At 55.4% G+C, this 18,203-nt stretch overlaps 1 protein-coding gene and 1 long non-coding RNA gene across 4 annotated transcripts; both read right to left on the bottom strand.

The window, feature by feature from the left end:
* Nucleotides 1–392: 392 nt before the first annotated feature.
* LOC127581372 (uncharacterized) lies at nucleotides 393–1,050 on the bottom strand. The gene is made up of 2 exons (XR_007957942.1): nucleotides 708–1,050; nucleotides 393–637 (listed from the first exon to the last, which is right to left on the bottom strand). It is a non-coding gene; the product is annotated as an uncharacterized LOC127581372 (long non-coding RNA).
* A 216-nt stretch (nucleotides 1,051–1,266) lies between these two features.
* Nucleotides 1,267–17,761, bottom strand: LOC127581329 (pigment epithelium-derived factor-like). 3 transcript variants are annotated; one of them, XM_052035638.1, is made up of 8 exons: nucleotides 17,693–17,761; nucleotides 10,067–10,154; nucleotides 7,151–7,361; nucleotides 5,822–5,977; nucleotides 5,119–5,322; nucleotides 4,637–4,779; nucleotides 3,566–3,776; nucleotides 1,267–2,173 (listed from the first exon to the last, which is right to left on the bottom strand). In XM_052035638.1, exons 2-8 carry the CDS (start codon nucleotides 10,139–10,141, stop codon nucleotides 1,887–1,889), a joined length of 1,287 nt encoding a protein of 428 aa, XP_051891598.1. In that variant the 5' UTR covers nucleotides 10,142–10,154; nucleotides 17,693–17,761; the 3' UTR covers nucleotides 1,267–1,886. The 3 variants fall into 3 exon arrangements, with proteins under 3 accessions (XP_051891598.1, XP_051891596.1, XP_051891597.1); XM_052035636.1 differs by lacking the exon at nucleotides 17,693–17,761 and adding an exon at nucleotides 17,296–17,619 and having other exon boundaries at nucleotides 1,269–2,173; XM_052035637.1 differs by lacking the exon at nucleotides 17,693–17,761 and adding an exon at nucleotides 17,452–17,619 and having other exon boundaries at nucleotides 1,269–2,173.
* Nucleotides 17,762–18,203: the final 442 nt, after the last annotated feature.

Here is an 18,203-nt window from a genome sequence, read left to right as displayed (position 1 = left end):
CCCGGGAGTGTGTGATGTGACGGTGCGGAGGGAGCTTCACCCTGTGTCTGACCCCGGGAGTGTGTGGTGGGACAGTGTGGAGGGAGCCTCACCCTGTGTCTGACCCCGGGAGTGTGTGACGGGACGGTGCGGAGGGAGTTTCACTCTGTGTCTGACCCCGGGAGTGTGTGACGGGACGGAGCGGAGGGAGCTTCACCCTGTGTCTGACCCTGGGAGTGTGTGGTGGGACGGTGCGGAGGGAGCTTCACCCTGTGTCTGACCCCGGGAGTGTGTGACGGGACGGTGCGGAGGGAGCTTCACCCTGTGTCTGGTCACCCAGCAGTAAGGTCACCTGACTGGGTTTTGTTGGCGATCCTTACTTCTGTCCCAGAAATAACCACACTTCACCACGGTTACAGAGTGTTCGTTCTCCTGATACTTTCATCAATTTTATGATTACAGGTAGGTTGACAAATTCACCCACAGAACTGACTGTTCGAATGTTTTCACTTGATATCTGTCAGAACCGTAAAGGTGGTTTGTGGCCATTGTTGGCTCTGTTAGTGGTTATGTGATGTGGTTACACCATGCCTGTCTGCCAGGGTCAGTGGAAGGTGTGTGTGGTACCTGTCCTGTCCTGGGTCAGTATGTGCAGTACCTGTCCAGTCCTGGGTCAGTGGAGGGTGTGGTCCCTGTCCTGTCCTGTCCTCGGTCAGTGTGTGTGCTACCTGTCCAGTCCTGGGTCAGTGGAGGGTGTGGTCCCTGTCCTGTCTTGGGTCAGTGTGTGTGGTCCCTGTCCTGGGTCAGTGGAGGGTGTGGGCTTTGTTAGGGAGTGATGCCCCACATCAGTCGGCTTTGCCACTATGTTGGGTCTATTCTGGAGGCTGATGGGTGGATCAGTGTTCCTGGGATGGCCCATTCCCACCAGGAAAACCGAAGAGAATCAGTGGGAACCAGAATCAAATAGAATGGGATCAAAAGAAAGAGAGACAGAGAGAGGGAGGGAGAGAGAGAGGGAGGGAGAGAGAGAGGGAGGGAGAGAGAGAGGGAGGGAGAGATAGAGGGAGGGAGAGATAGGGAGGGAGAGAGAGAGGGAGGGAGGGAGAGAGGCAGAGAGAGAGGGAGGGAGAGAGAGAGGGAGAGAGGGAGGGAGGGAGAGAGAGAGGGAGGGAGAGAGAGGGAGGGAGAGAGAGAGAGGGAGAGAGGGAGGGAGGGAGAGAGGGAGGGAGGGAGAGAGGGAGGGAGGGAGAGAGAGAGGGAGGGAGGGAGAGAGAGAGGGAGGGAGAGATAGAGGGAGGGAGAGATAGGGAAGGAGAGAGAGAGGGAGGGAGAGAGGCAGAGAGAGAGGGAGGGAGAGAGAGAGGGAGGGAGGGAGAGAGGGGGAGAGGGAGGGAGGGAGGGAGAGAGGGAGGGAGAGGGAGGGAGAGATAGGGAGGGAGAGAGAAGGAGGGAGAGAGGGAGGGAGGGAGAGGGAGGGAGAGAGGGAGGGAGGGAGAGGGAGGGAGAGATAGGGAGGGAGAGAGAGGGAGGGAGAGAGAGAGGGAGAGAGAGAGGGAGAGAGAGAGGGAGGGAGGGAGAGGGAGGGAGAGATAGGGAGGGAGAGGGAGGGAGAGGGACAGAAAGGTGAGACATTTGGGACAGGAGGGGGTGAGAGAGGTGAGGAGGAGGTTTGGGGTGGGGTGGGGTGAAGCTGGAGGATGGATGAGGGAGGGTTATGGAGAGGTGGGGTGGGAGGGTGGCAAGATGAGGGGGTGGGAGGAGACGGCGAGGGAGGAGGGTGCAGGGGGAGTGCGAGGGGAGTGCAGGGGGAGTGTGGGGGGAGTGCGAGGGGAGTGCAGGGGGGAGTGCGAGGGGAGTGCGAGGGGAGCTCCCTCCTTCTGTCTGGGTGTGTGTGGTGCAGCCAATGTTCACTGATTTCCTGGCCCCCTGTGCCGGCTGGTCACCAGATTCCTGGGGTCCATGACCCTCCCGATGTGCAGCAGAGAGCCCGAAGGGTTGTCGTACAAAACCAGGATGAAGGGCTGGTTGACGTGGAACTCGAGGCTGAGCTGGGGCGTGGTGGCTGTGGGGAGGTCAGCGTTCCCCATCCCCTCCTCGTCCAGCACCAGGGAGGCTCTGTGGGTGACACTGGAGATGGTGACAGGACCCGCCGTGAGTTTCTTCAGCTCGGACGGAGTGTAGAGGGGGCTCAGATCTGGTGAAAGTAAACACAGGTGGTCACAGTTCCAAACCCCGTCCTTGGGCTTCAGGCACAGGCCTGTCTCTGCCAGCACAGCCTGTGCAGCTGTTCTCTGCCCGCGGGCTGGTGTCAGAGCTGGCGTCTGTCTGGGAAACTGAGGAGAAGGAAATGTTTGGCCTGGTTCTGTGAGGGGTGGGGGTGGGGGAGGGAGGAGGGTGGGGAGAGGTGTGGGGGTGGGGAGGGGGAGAGGGGGGTAGGGTGGGAGAGGGGGAGAGGGGTGGGAGGGGAAGGGGGTGAGGGGTAGGGTGGGGGAGGGGGAGAGGGGTGGGAGGGGAAGGGGGAGGGGGTGGGTGGGGAGGAGGGAGGGGGGTGGGGTGGGACAGGGGAGAGGGGTGGGTGGGGAGGAGGGAGGGGGGTGGGGGAAGGGGGAGAGGGTTGGGTGGGGGAAGGGGGAGGGGGTGGGTGGGGAGGAGGGAGGGGGTGGGGTGGGACAGGGGAGAGGGGTGGGGTGGGCGAAGGGGGAGAGGGGTGGGTGGGGAGGAGGGAGGGGGGTGGGGTGGGACAGGGGAGAGGGGTGGGGTGGGGGAGGGGAGAGAGGGGTGCGGCAAGGGAAGTGCCAGGATGCAGGTGGGTGGGCATCAATCTCCACCAGGGACCATCTCTGTGGGCAGTGCTCGGGGGGGTATCACCCATTGATACCAATCTCCACCAGGGACCATCATCATGGGCACCATCCGGGGTTTGGTGCCACCATCAGCCATGGCAGGATTGGGTCTTTGAGGTGTGTCACTGAGGTTGGAAGCCACTGAACCCGTCTCCTCTGCACTAGCTCCTTCGGGGTGGCTCCAGCCTCCTGCAAGCCCTCACCATGGCCCTGAACTTCCCAATGAAGCAGTGTCCCCAGTGACTCACCGCAGTCTCCTGTCGGGATCTGCTTCGCTCTGATGGTCACCTCGTCCTGGCAACACATTCTCATTCACTGAGTCCTTGTGAGATCAGACCGACAGAGAACATGGGTCTGCCTACAGGAGGGTTCAGCCCACCTGATCCCCCCTGCCCCAGGGGCTGTCTCTGTCCCTGACAGAGCTGGTGAGGTGACCAAGACCCCGATGTGTCCCTCCAGCACCGTGGACCATCAGCAGCACAACCTCAGGCCCCAGTATCCTCCCTCCATCACTCCTGCCTGAACGGTGATCAGCCCAGGGTCACTGAGGGGGTGGGACGGCACGCTGGAGGGAACACCAGCTGCCCGCCCAGGGAAGCTGGAACACGGGCCGACGTGTGCACTGAACACATGCGCAACCTGACAACCAGCGATCAGATCGAAGATCTGCTGCCTGGGCCCACTGGTGGAGAACGAGGGTGAATGGATAATGGAGGGGAGCGGATCCTGCTGCTATGACTTACTCATCTCTCCCAGCACATTCTTCAGCTCGAGGTTGGTGTCAATGGTCAGCCTGGGGATGGAGACACTGGCTCGGACAGACTGCAGCTGACTGACCAGGTCATGCACAAACACTGGCATCAGACTGTCCTCGACTGCAGTCATGTTGTACCTGGGGCCGCTGGGCAGGAAGATCAACAGGCTGATGTCACCCACGTACGGGAACAGGCCAATCTAAAGGACAGGAAGCAGAAGATGTGCAGGGTGGAAGGTCAAGGGGTTCTGTGGAGGCACCATCGGACAGCCCAGCCACACACACACCATGTCCACTCAGCCTGTGCTCAGTGGCCAGAGACAACGCACGCCACGTGGGTACAGACCAGAAGGGAGACCAGTGTGGGACTCTGCCCTGCCTCTTCCACAGTGGGACCCTCCCTCAGTACCACCCCCCACAGTGTGACCCTCCCTCAGTTCAGCCCCTCCCACAGAGACACTCCCTCAGTACCACCCCCGACAGTGAGAGACTCCCCCAGTACCACCCCTACCACAGTGACCCTCCCTCAGTACCGTCCCTCCCACAGTGGGACCCTCCCTCAGTACCACCCCTACCACAGTGACCCTCCCTCAGTACCGTCCCTCCCACAGTGGGACCCTCCCTCAGTACCACCCCTACCGCAGTAACCCTCCCTCAGTACCGTCCCTCCCACAGTGGGACCCTCCCTCAGTACCACCCCTACCACAGTGACCCTCCCTCAGTACCGTCCCTCCCACAGTGGGACCCTCCCTCAGTACCACCCCTACCGCAGTAACCCTCCCTCAGTACCGTCCCTCCCACAGTGGGACCCTCCCTCAGTACCACCCCTACCACAGTGACCCTCCCTCAGTACCGTCCCTCCCACAGTGTGACCCTCCCTCAGTACCACCCCTACCACAGTAACCCTCCCTCAGTACCGTCCCTCCCACAGTGTGACCCTCCCTCAGTACCATCCCTCCCACGGTGCGACCCTCCCTCACTGCCCACCGGGCACTGTGTGGGTGAGGGACCAGCAGGGACTGATCCTCACTGAGGACCAGGAGCAGCCGCGGACTCTCACCTTGCAGTTTAGCTCAGAGTCGTAGCCGTAGCGCAGTGGGTAGTGGGGACTGCTCATCATTGGAATGTCCACCTCCTGCCCGTAACCCACCCGGAACGTCTTCAACAGCGTGTTCACCGGGTTAAATCTGGTCACCAGCTGCCCTGAAATGGAACAACCGTGATGAGCAATGGTTGGGAGACTGAGGGAGTCCGTACCCCGGGAAGAGTCAGTACCTCAGGGACTGTACCCTGGGGAGAGTCGGTACCTTGGGGACCGTACCCCGGGAAGAGTCAGTACCTTGGGGACCGTACCCCGGGGAGAGTCAGTACCTCAGGGACTGTACCCTGGGGAGAGTCAGTACCTCGGGGACTGTACCCCAGGGACAGTCGGTACCTCAGGGACTGTACTCATTCAGGGGTCGCCACTCTGTAACAGTGAGCAGAGTTCACCAGGAAGCCCCCACCCTGCGCTGTCCCGACCTCTCCATCTGCACCCCTCACCTTTGTAGTGTGCGGCACTGAGCAGGAGCAGACTGAGTGCGGCGGGCATGCTGCTGATCACCTGCGATATCTTGCCTCCCGTCTGGCTCCTCACCCACTGGTTGATACTCTGTACATCCTGCTGCACGTTGCCAGTGACGGCCTTGGGTCTGAACCCGTAGAACTGACTGACCTGGTTCATGAAGGCAGCTCGCATTCTCAGTCCTGGGGCAAGGTGAACAGGGTTAGTGGCCGGTCTGATAGATGTTCCCTCTGGGTCTGACAGCTCAGCTCAGAGTCACTCGTCACCCCCAGTCACCGTGTCTCTGTCCTGGCACCAGAGACCACAGGGCACAAGCTGGCATTCAATCAAGCACAGTGACACAGGAACAGTGACACAGGCTACAGTGACACAGGCTACAATGACACAGGAACAGTGACACAGGAACAGTGACACAGGAACAGTGACACAGGCTACAATGACACACTGCACACACAGCCAAAGGCTGAGACAGCACTGAACCTGCCTCTCCCACACACACACACACACACACACACACACACACACACCCGCGCACGTGCGCGCGCGTATGCACATGCATGGATGCACGAATGCACATGCACATGCACACATGTGCACACATACATGCACGCACACATGCGCACTGTACACACGTCACAGTCAATCTCATTGTTGAGAAAGATGGGCTCAGTAGTTTCTTACTTTTCTTGCCATATATTCGTGCAACTGTTTTGAATTGTTTGGGCTGGGTAGTAACCTCAGACAGAAGGTCCTTGAACACACTGTGCACATCCAGGTCCTGCAATGATTCATAGTTCAGGATTCGCTGGAGAACCTCCTTGTTTGTGGAGAGGGTGCCTTAGGAAAGAAACAAGGAGCCAAGTTACTGGGAACCAGAGAGAATTGGCACCCCCACCTCACTGCAAAAAAATGGGTCACCCCGCAGAGAGTCAGTATCTTGGGGACCGTACACTGGGGAGAGTCAGTACCTCAGGGACCGTACCCCAGGGACAGTCAGTACCTTGGGGACTGTATCCCGGGGAGAGTTGGTACCTCGGGGACCGTACCCCAGGGAGATCGGTACCTTGGGGACTGTACCCAAGGAGAGTTGATACCTCAGGGACCGTACACTGGGGTGAGTCGGTACCTTGGGGACCGTTCACCGGGGAGAGTTGGTACCTTGGGGACCGTACCCTGGGGACAGTCGGTACCTTGGGAACTAAATTGGGGGAAGGCTAATTTCAATAGTATCAGGCAGGAACTTTAAAGGTCAATTGGGAGAGGTTGTTTGCAGGTAAGAGGACATTTGGCAAGTGGGATGCTTCTACACATGAGATGGGGAGAGTTCAGGGCCAACATGTTCAGTTGGAGTCTAGGGCAAGGCTCTCGGGAGTTGGGAATCCTGGTTGACGAGGGTCTGGTCAGGAAAAAGAAGGCGGTACAGGCAGCTGGATCGGGTGAATCTCTGAGGAATATCAGCAATGTAGGGGTACACAAGAAAGAAATCAGGAGGGCAAATGGAGGTGATGAGACAGCCCTCGGACAAACGCCAGTCTGATGTCTGGTGCAGTTGGTGTTTTCCACCCACTCACAGGGTGCAGGGCAGCACATCGCCCATCCCCACTGCCCTTGAGCAGGGGTGGGGGGTGGGGGTGAGCTGTCTCTGGGTGAAGGTGGCCCCATGGTAGTGTTGGGAGGGAGTTCCAGTGACGATGAAGGGACTGTGATGTCAGGATGGGGTGGGATTTGGTGGGGAGTGTGGCCCCGACCCCTGGTCATACTGTTGGTCCAGCAGAGCCAATCTCTGGTCCTGGTCATCCTCTGGGCCACACCGGAGAGCAGAGGTCGGAGCCCCTGGGGAGCTGAGGCGAGGCCTGAGTGGATATGTATCTGGTGAGGAGAGATGGGAGGGTGCAGCCCCTCCCCAGGACCCTCCCCCACCCCCCCACCACCCCCACCAGCCTGGTCCCACACTGAAGGGGAACAGGACGTGATGAGAGGCAGCCCTGTGGATCAGAACTTCACCCTCACCAAGTGACAGTGCAGACAGGCTGGTGGCTACACTCAGGGGAGACAAGAAGACGTTGGCCCCGGGGTCCCTGCTGGCCAGCAGCCGGTACAGGTCGTAGCCAAACTCAGAGATGGAATAGGCAAGTCTCTGCACTGGCGTTCCCAGGATCTCCTCTTCTACCTCCTCCTCCACGGCCAAATCCGGCTCCGCGGTCTCATCCACAAATGGCTCCTGCAAATGTTTAACACAACACGGCACTGGGTCCCAGAGAACAACTTGGCAGCAAGCACAGCAGCCTATGTGTCATGCCCGGAATCACTGCACTGGTTAAAGAATGGACAAACCAAATGACCAGTAACAAGGTGGAGATCAATTCACAGAACCCACGAGTTCCTCGGTCAGTGTATTGTGGAACAAGTAGGGAAAGGCTACTTTGGATCCAGTTTTGTGTGATATGAAAGGGTTAACTGATAATCTTCCTGTAAAGGGCCTTTTGGGGAAGAGTGATCATAATATAACAGAATTTGACATTGAGTTGGTTCATTGTAAAACCAGGCACCAAGCTAAATAATGAAGTGATGAAGTGCGAGGGGGAAAGTTGCCTGTGGTTGATCGGAGGGGACACAGAGAGTTGTGATGGTGGGCAGGCAACATTTAGCATTTAAAGAAATAATGTAAACTATAATTCCTTTTAAGGTACGAAGATTCGCCATGATCCTGATGACCGGCAGAGCAGGCTCTAAGGGCTGAATAGCCTCCTCCTGCTCCTATTTCTTATGTCCTTATGACAGATCCCCAGCAGTGAGCTACAAGCTACAATCTAATCACGGGGTCTGCCGGGTTTATGTAGAGGATAACAGACATCCTGGAGTAAGTTGGGGCTGGAATCTAATAACTGAGACGTAGTTGGGTTGAGTGATTGGAAGAAGGACTGGCAGATGGAGTTTGATGTGGGGAAGTGTGAGGTTGTGCACTTCAATAAGGGGAATCGAAAGGGAGATAATTATCTGTGTGGGGAGAGACTGCAGATGAGTGAGGTTCAGAGGGATCGAGATGTTCTGGCACGTGAATCAGGCAGGTGCAACAGGCAGTTAGTTGTGAAGGGTTGGAGTTTACGACCAGGAGGGTTGTGTTCCGGTGGTACAGGTGTTGGTGAGGCCACACCTGGACGACTGTGTTCAGCTTCGGTCCCCTCACCTTACAATTGATGTACAGGCAACCCCACACTATAGCCGCTCAGGTAACGGAAATTCACCCTTACACAATTCACTAATCACCACCCACAAATCTGAGATAGGGATTAAAATTCACTCTTACAGAATTTATGTGGAAAACGGTAAATAAATAAACACAAAATGTATTTTTTAAACATTTCTTGATGCTTGCGCAGATGATCTGGCTTCGAGTTACAGAGAATCACGACACAGACGGTTCCCTAGGAACACAAAGCACCCCTCAGTAATGGGCTTACATGTAGAATACCCCTGGCAGTGAGTTACAGGCTGGGATCGAATCCATCAGTTCTAGGGTTTAGGATGTAGACTTATGGGAGAGGAGGGTGGGGTTGATGAATCTGGCATGAGGTCGGGGTATCATTCCAAGTTTCCTCCCTCACTCCCGGTCTTCCAGCTCTCTCTGCCTGACCTTGGGGTCTGCTTCCTCTCTCCCCTGTGGCTTGTTGCTCCAGCTCCCTGTTGTTGCCTCCCTGATCTCCCCCCCCCCCCACCCATCTTGCCCAACACCACTGGAATACCACGCTGGGACACGGAGACCCCTGGCCTGCTGGTAATACCACACGGAATACCATGCTGGGACATGGAGACCCCTGGCCTGCTGGTAATACCACACGGAATACCATGCTGGGACATGGAGACCCCTGGCCTGCTGGTAATACCACACGGAATACCATGCTAGGACACGGAGACCCCTGGCCTGCCGGTAATATTGCAGTTGCTCCCGTCTGAGAGGTCGCACTGTGGGACGGCTCGGGGCCTCTGACTTCCTCAGTTAGTCATCAGGAGCTGGGCCTTTTCCACACACGTTGCCACCTCCCAAGCAGGCCGGCTCCATGTGTGCCATTCAGTGTATCGCGTCCCCCCATCACTCAGGGAACACAGACCAGGAACAGGCCCTTCGGCCCACCATGTCTGTGCCAACAATGATGCTGGTCTAACTAATCCCATCCCCCGCACTTGGCCCATATCCCTCCATTCCCTGTCTGTTCACATGCCTGTCTAACAGCCTCTTAAACTGCACTATCGTATCTGCTCCCACCACCTCCCCTGGCAGCAGGTTCCAGCCACCCGCCACTCTCTGTTTAAAAACTTGCCTCATAAATCTCCTTTAAATGTTCTTCCTCTCACCTTAAACCTTTGTCCTTCAGTATTTGACATTTCCACCCTGGGAATAAAGTTCTGACTATCTACCCTATCTCTGCCTCTCATCATTTTGTAAACTTTGACCAGGTCTCCCCTCAGCCAACGCTCCGTAGAAAACAATCTAAGTTTGTCCGACCTCTCCTTGTAACTCAGTGACATCAGAGCCAATGCGTGACTAACTTCAGATGTCTGCAACCTTCGCTCACCTCTTCGGGTGAAGGGTTCTTCTGAATTTATCTCCGGAACACTGGGCTTTGATCGGAGGTTCAGCCCCCCTGGACACGCCCCTCAATTCTGCAGCTTTCAAACAATCCTGCCCCCACCTCCAACATTCCAGGAGCTCTGCCACCAGTTTGTTAACAGCCTCTTGGTCCAGGAGGCTGGGAGATCTTCACTTTTCCCGTAAGGTGCTCCTCCCCTTCCCAAGGTGTAGTATGGGGAACTACTCCAATACTTTGCGTTACTGTGGACTGTGAGATGGAGCCGTAAGATGGGAGAGATGTTCCTGTACAGGAGTTGGGGAGTAAACATCAGCACTAACAAATCATTGCAACTTACCAATGCATGGTAGTCCTCTTGTGAGGAAGCGAGTGGGGTGGCTCCCAGGAACATCAGTACAACCAGGATCTTCATCCTGTCTTCAGATCTGCGGAGAGTGACAAGAGCTATGTGTGAGTTCCCCCAGAGCCCGGCCAGACACGCTGGCAATCAGCAGCACCTCCTCACACTCACTGGAGGTAGGACACCTGGCTGAACGGTGCCACAACAACAACCTCTTGCTCAACGTCAGTAAAACTAAAGAGCTGATTGTCGACTTCAGGAAGGGGAAGGAGGGTGAACATGCGCCAGTCAACATTGGGGGAATCAGTGGTGGAGAGAGCCAGCAGCTTTAAACTCCTGGGCTTTAATATATCGCACGACTTGTCCTGGGCCCAGCACATAGATGTAATCACGAGGTAGGCGTGCCAGCATCAACACTTGAACACACTTCTACAGATGTGCTGTTGAAAATATCCTGACTGGTTGCATCATGGTCTGGGATGGCAATTTGAATGCGCAGGAACGTAAGAAGCTGCAGAGGGGAGTGGACTCTGCCCAATACATCATGGTGACATCCCTCCCCACCATCGGTGGTATCTTCAGGAGGTGCTGCCTCAAGAAGGCAACATCTACCATCAAAGATCCCCACCATCCGGGCCATGCCATCTTCTCACAGCTCCCATCGGGCAGGAGGTACAGAAGCCTGAAGTCCCACACCACCAGGGTCAGGAACAGCTACTTCCCTTCAACCATTCGGTTCTTGAACCAACCGGCACAACCCCAATCACTACCTCAGTATAGCAACACTGGGACCACTTTGCACTGAAATGGACTTTTTTTTGTTCTAATTGTGTTCTTTCTTGTAAAAATTGTGTGTAATTTATGTTTATGTTTTTCTTGTGAATGCTGCTTATCTGATGCTCTGTGCCTGTGATGCTGCTGCAGGTAAGTTTTTCACTGCACCTGTGCACACGTACGTGTGTGTATGACAATGAACTCGACTTTGACTTTGAGTTTGACCGGAGGAGAAGCATCACTGGTGTTGCCTCTGAACCTGGCCCTACATCAGGAGATCGAGGCTGAAGGAACTTGGCAACAGAACCAAGGCTGAAGCTGCAGGGCAGAACTGAGGGGCTGAGAGATCCACCCAGACCCCGGCTGCTCTCAATGGATATAAAGGATCTGTGACCATGTCTGTAGCAGAGTGCAGGCCACCCCAGTGCCCTGGGCCAACGTTTGTCTCTGAACCTGAAACGTTCTCTTTGACCTGAAATGTTAAATCTGTTTCTCTCTCCACAGATTCTGCCTGACCCACTGAGCATTCCCAGAACTTTCATTGTTGTTTGTGGGATCTTGCTGTGTACAAATTTGCTGCTGAGCTTACTATATTACAGCAGTGATCACACTTTCATTCGCTGTGCAGTGCTTTGGGATGTCCCAGAGTAGTGAAAGGTGCTAGTGAAAGGCAGTTCAGCCTTAATCTATAATTGCATCACAAACTCTCAGCCAACCTGCCCCACCCTCCGAAGCCCCAGCACCCTTCCTGGCCTCTGCTGTCTTCCTCACGCCCCCACACTGCCCCACAAGCAGCCTCAAGTCTGTGCTCTGGGACTCTCCCTGAACCCTAAAACCTGATCCACTGGAAGTAAGCATCCCCATTCCTGTCACGAACTTCTCTCCCCTCTGCTTGGGTGGTGTTTGATCACATGATCTTCCTCCACATCAGTCTGGCTGCCTTCACTGTGGAACAATGACCTTTGCTGAGCTCAGGCCACAATAGTGGATACACCACCCACGATCCAGTGTGTGGTAGCACTGACTCTATCCCCCGTGGTTGTGGAGGGAAGAGCAAGGAGTACCTGCCCCCACCGTGCTTTACATCCTCGCTGAGTTACTCCTTGGAGTATCCAGGAGATTAAACCTTCCATTACAGCAACTCCAGGACTATTCAGGAAATTTGGAAACTTTCCCTCCGAGGATTCACAGCATCGTTCCAGAGTTAGACCCTCTGCTCACACCTGCCCTGAGCCCACACGTTGTGAAGGAAAGGGGCGCTCCGTTTTACCGTCACGACGGCTGGAATCGGCAGACCCTGCAGGAATAACGTTGTTTTGAGTTATTTGAAAGAACCAGCGATCTTCAGGACCGGCAGCCTCGGGACCCCAGACCACCCCGGGAGCGAGTACAGCAGCTGGAAGGTCAGGGAACGTCTCCATTGTCTCAGGAAACGTGGCTGCAGATAAAACTGAAACACAGGGCCCTAAGGCCCCCTCTCACCACCATCCTCCTGGCTAATGTACAGTCTGTGGAAAATAAAATTGAAGACCTCAGAGCAAGACTGGGACTGTCGTGTATTCTGCTTCACAGAGACACGGGTCACCCCCAGCACTCCGGACACAGCGCTCCAGCCCAAGGGCTTCACCACCCACTGCGTGGACTGGACGGCAGCGTCAGGTAAAGGCCGAGGTGGCGGCCTTTGCTTTGTGATTAACTCATCGTGGTGCACAGATGTGGCAGTTCTGTCTCAGTCCTGCTCCCCTGACCTGGAACATCTGGCGGCCAAGTGTTGTCCATTTTATCCGTCGAGGGAGTTCTCCGCCGTCATCCTGGTAGGAGCGTTCATTCCACCCATGGCAGGTCAAACTGGCACTGTTGAGCACTGTGATCAGCAGTCACGAGACAGCGCACTCTGATGCCTTCCTGATCATCGCGGGGGACTTCAACCAGGCCAGCTTGAAGAAGTCTGACCACCTACCACCAGCACGTCACCTGTCAAACCAGCCAACGCACTCGATCACCGTTGCACCACCATCAAGAACGCTGACTGTGCCATCCCACACCTGCACTTTGGCACGTCCGATTACCTGGCTGTACATTTCCTACTGGCATATAGGCAGAGACTGACGACCGCAGCACCAGTGGTGAGGACCACGAAGGTATGGTCAAGCGAGCTGGAGAAGCGTTTACAGGACTGCTTTGAATCAGTGGACTGGACCATATTCAGGGATTCAGCTTCGGATCTGAGTGAATATGCCACGGCCGTCACCGACTTCATCAAGACCTGCCTGGATGAGTGTCTTCTGTTGGGAACATACCGAGTCTTCCCAAACCAGAAGCGCTGGATGAACCAGGAGATTCACAGTCTGCTGAGGGGGAGATCTGTGGCATTCAAGACTGGCGATCCAGAACCCTACAAGTCCAGGTATGACCTACAGAAGGCCATCATGAGAGTGAAAAGGCAATTCTGTGTGAGGTTAGAGACACAATTGGATGCACAACACCTGTGATTGGGTTTGCAGGCCATTACTTCCTATAAGGCGAAACCGAACAGTATAAATGGCAGTGATGCTTCACTCCCTGATGAGCTCAACACCTTTTACGCACACTTTGAAAGGGAGAACAACACTACACCTGTGCAAATCCCCAAAGCATCTGGCGACCTTGTGATTCCTGTCTCGGAGGACAATGTCAGAACATCCTTCAGGAGGGTGAACCCTCGCAAAGCGTCAGGCCCCGACAGTGTACCTGGCAGGGTACTGAAAACCTGTACCAATTAACTGGCTGGAGTGTTCAAGGACATCTTCAACCTCTCACTGCTGCAGTCGGAGGTTCTCACCTGCTTCAATTGGGCATCAATCATACCAGTGCCCAAGAAGAGCAGGGTGAGCTGCCTCAACGACTATCGCCCAGTAGCATTCACATCTACTGTGATGAAGTGCTTTGAGACTTTGGTCATGGCTAGAAATATCTGCTGCCCGAGCAAGGACCTGGACCCGCTGCAATTTGCTTACCGCCGCAATAGGTCTACAGCAGATGCAATCTCACTGGCTCTGTATTCTGCTTTGGAGCACCTAGACAACAGCAAAACATACCTCAGGCTGCCGTTTATCGATTACAACTCGGCGTTCAACACCAACATCCCGTCAGTATTAATCAACAAGCTTCAAAACCTGGGCCTCTGTACCTCCCTCTGCAACTGGATCCTCGTCTTCCTTATCGGGAGACCACAGTCAGTGCAATCGGTAATAACATCTCCTCCTCGCTGACTATCAACACAGGGTGCACCTCAAGGATGCGTGCTTAGCCCACTGCTCTACTCTCTCTACACCCATTACTGTGTGACTAGGCACAGCTCAAACCCCATCTATAAATTCACCAATGACACCTCTGTTGGCAGAATCTCAGACGGCGATGAGGAGGTGTACAGGAGTGAGATATATCAGCTGGTTGAGTGCTGTCACAACAACAGCCTTGCACTCAGTGTCAGCAAGACCAAGGAATTGATTGTGGACTTCAGGAAGGGGAAGTCGGGAGAACACACACCAGTCTTCATTGAGGGGTCAGTGGCGGAAAGGGTGAGCAGCTTCAAGTTCCTGGGCATCAACACCTCAGAGGATCTATCCTGGGCCCAACACATTGATGCAGTCATGAAGAAGGCACGCCAGTGGCTCTACTTCGTTAGGAGTTTGAGGAGATTTGGTACGTCACCAAAGACTCTTGCAAATTTCTACAGATGTACATTGAAGAGCATTCTGACTGGTTGCATCACTGCCTGGTATGGAGGCTCCAATGTGCAGGATCAGAAAAGGCTGCAGAGGGTTGTAGACTCAGCCAGCTCCATCACGGGCACAACCCTCCCCACCATCAAGGACATCTTCAAGAGGTGGTGCCTCAAGAAGGCATCATTCATCATTAGGGACCCTCACCACCCAGGACATGCCCTCTTCATGTTACTACCATCGGGGAGGAGGTAGAGAAGGCTGAAGACCCACACTCAACATTTCAGGAACAGCTTCTTCCCCTCCATCAGATTTCTGAATGGTCCATGAACCCATGAACACTACCTCATTATTCCTCTTTTCTCTATTTATTTATTTTTGTAGCTCACAGTAAGGTTTATGTCCTGCACTGTGCTGCTGCCACAGAACTACACATTTCACGACATACAACAGTGACAATAAACCTGATCCTGGTTCAGATTTTTCGCTTTATTCTCAGGATCTGGGCCTCACTGGCCAGACCAGCATTGATCATCCCTCCCTGAATGCCCCTGTGAGCCACATCCTTGAACCACTGCAGTTCCTCTGGGGAAGGTGCTCCCACAGTGCTGTTGGGCAGGGAGTTTCAGGATGTAGACCCAGATGCTATGTAGGACCAGCGAGATGTTTCCCAGCCAGGACTGAGTACAGCATGGAGGGGAACTTGCAGGTGGCAGTGTTGCCCTGTGCCTGCTGCCTTTGTCCTTGGTGGTGACAGGTTTGGGAGGTGCTGTCAGAGTAGCCTGGGTGAGTAACTTCAGTGCGTTGTGTCGATGGTGCACACTGCAGCCACTGTATGTCGGTGGTGGAGGGGGGAGTGTTCAGGGTGCCAAACAAGCAGGCTGCTTTGTCCTGGATGAGGGTCTATCCTACATTGCTCTAAAATTACCCATCTTGAAATGGTACTTGAGTTCAGTGATGCTCCCAGAAGTCTTGGGGTGGGTCTGTTGATCCTTCACAACTCTAGCAGGAGCCGAGGAGAATTAGTGTGGCTTGTTACACTTCTGCAGTCTCAGGGTCTGAGTGAGCTTCCCATTGGAGAGGGTCCCACAGGAGAGGGTCCCACCAAACACCAAAGCCCCAATCTCCACCATGCTTTCACTGATTCAAAGCTAGCCTCGGGGATGGAAGGTAAACACAGCTCTGGTTGTGTGCTGGACTTTGGGAGAACCTGGAACTTGCACAATCGGCAGCTCTGGGGGCATATTTACTGAAACAGAGAGAACTGCTGCTGACTCATTCACCCTGGCTCACAGGTAGGTGAAGCCAGGAGGTTAGGGACATGAACTAGTTGAAGGTTTCCCTGTGGGGCTGGGAGAGGGGAGCGGTTCCAGCATGCTGCTAGTGAGAGCTGTAACTGGTCTCTCTGCACTCTCTCAGTGAGGAGGCCCTGTTCCACAGGTGGGGATCCCACCACACTGCCTCATTGGGGAGACAATATCCTCCACTCAATTAGCCCTCTGCCTTCCACACTCCCAAGCCCAGCCCCTTGGAATGTGATTGGCCTTTACCTCCTTTGCCCCAGTTGTGGGTTGAAGGGAGGTGGTTTCTGTGGACCCCCTCTCTCTCTCTGACAGATGGAGAAGCAGGGTTGTGTTCCACAGGTTAGAACATCCCGTGAAAGTCACCAGAGTCTGTCGTACACCTCCGACACTGCCCCTTCCAAAGCCACGTCGTGGCTGGGGGCAGTTACCTCACCCACCCCAAGCCCTTCCACACTTTTCTGGACAGGGAGACACTGGAGGGAGCTGGCACTGTGGAGATGGTGATCATGTGGCAGGGAGGAGGAGGGTGAGGGAGAACCCCTCAGATGTCTTCACCTGCCCTGGAACTGTGCAGTGATCAAACTTCCTATTCAATCCCATCCCACAACATTCAAATGGACATAATCACTTTCCCAATTGATCCACTGTCCACACTCCCAATGGATCCAACCCCTTCCCATTCACTCCGACTGTCCAACTCCCAATGGATCCAACCCCTTCCCATTCACTCCCACTGTCCACACTCCCAATGGATCCAACCCCTTCCCACTTGATCCATTGATGTTCTCTCTGGTCCTCAGCGCAACACTCCGGACTATGACCAATGTAAGTGACCTTGCTTTGGTGGGGGGGGGGGGGGGGGGTATGAGTGCATTTGGGAGGTGTCCATTGGCCAGTCAGAACCATGAGGTTTGCCGGGCCATTGCGGCGTGTGGATGGGGCCCCACCTCGGTGGGTCCAGACTCACACAGAGGGTAGGCTGTGGCAGGACAACTTCACTGAAGCCCAGGGCTTTATGTCGGCACGCTGCTGGTTTTGTGGTTAGTCAACCATTCTATCTTTATTTAAATTCCCCAGCTGATGCGGTGGGATTGGAACTCTCCCGTTTGAATATATGATCCAGTAAATTAACCCCCTGCTCCCGGACCCTGAGTCCTGGAGTTTATAACAATGTTGATCCCATTGCAATGAACATCCAGACAACAACTGGCCGAAACTCTGGACTGGATTGGAGTGCCTTCGAGTCGGGCAGAATGACCTCGGCTGACGTTTCCAGAACCTAGCCCACTGCCCAAGTCTGTCCTGGTCTGCCCAGGGCGACCCCTCACTGCACCTGGGGCGCTGCCGCCCGAAAGCTGCCGGAGTTTCCACTTAGAGCCCGCTCCTGACTTCAGCCTGCGCGCCCTCCCACTTCCAGATTAAACTTCGCCCTTTTCGTGCTGACCTCCACTGATTCACAAACTTCGGCTCCTACTCAGGAACTGGGGGCTCTTTCGACTCTCCGGCGATCCCCGGTCTGTTTCGTGCGGGGGCAGAGACGATGTCAGGGCTCCTGTCTGTGTGTTCTCTCTGTAACCGTTAGACTGTCCGTCCGCCTTACCTGCCTCCCCAGAGCCCGACCTTCGCAGAGTGAGCGGCTCCCAGTGCCCAGCTTTATCCCGCGTTCCCTTAACCAGTGTTTGGTGTGACGTTGGCACCAGAGCCGAGGCTCAACCGACCAGACTGTCTGCAGACGGGCGGTCCGCAGGCAGCAACGTGGCTGCGGTTGCGGCTGCTCCGCAGGGAGTCCCAGCTAAAAATAACTGCGCTTCCTGTCCACGCAGGCAGAGGGGAACACTCACAGGGATGGCTCGGGGAAGCTGCAGACCCAGTCTGTCCACTGCCGGGAGGAAACGTGGTGTGTGGGAGCCACCGACCTGGGAGGCCGAGCTCCGGCCCCCACAGGGTGAGGGAAGGGGCAGCCCGGGAGAGGGGTGAACGGTCAGGGGTCACTGTCACGGTTACACCTCAATCAATCTTAAAGTGCTGTTTGCCGTCCGCTCCCCCCCCCCCCCCCACCCCCGCCGGGATTTCCCACCGGGAAGACTGACCCAGCCGTGGAAGGGGCTGGAATCCCACTGTCCAGATGTTTAATGGGAACAGGGCAGGAGGCAGATCCTGTCAAATGACAGAGCCGTCTTCAGGGCCGAACGGCCTCGGGCTGCTACAGTTTGATGTCACGTTGTGACATATGTGATCATGTGTGCATTGACCAGACATCCATGTATCCCGCACATTACATTCCCCACAATGGACGGGGGAGACCAGGGGCGGGTAATCACCTGGGGCTGGATCCTGCTGATTAATTTGCAG

This window comes from Pristis pectinata, chromosome 21 (genome assembly GCF_009764475.1).
Source record: "Pristis pectinata isolate sPriPec2 chromosome 21, sPriPec2.1.pri, whole genome shotgun sequence".
Classification (NCBI taxonomy): Eukaryota; Metazoa; Chordata; class Chondrichthyes; order Rhinopristiformes; family Pristidae; genus Pristis; species Pristis pectinata.
The sequence above is the reverse complement of the archived record's forward strand: the minus strand, read 5'-3'. Positions and strand labels throughout refer to the sequence as shown.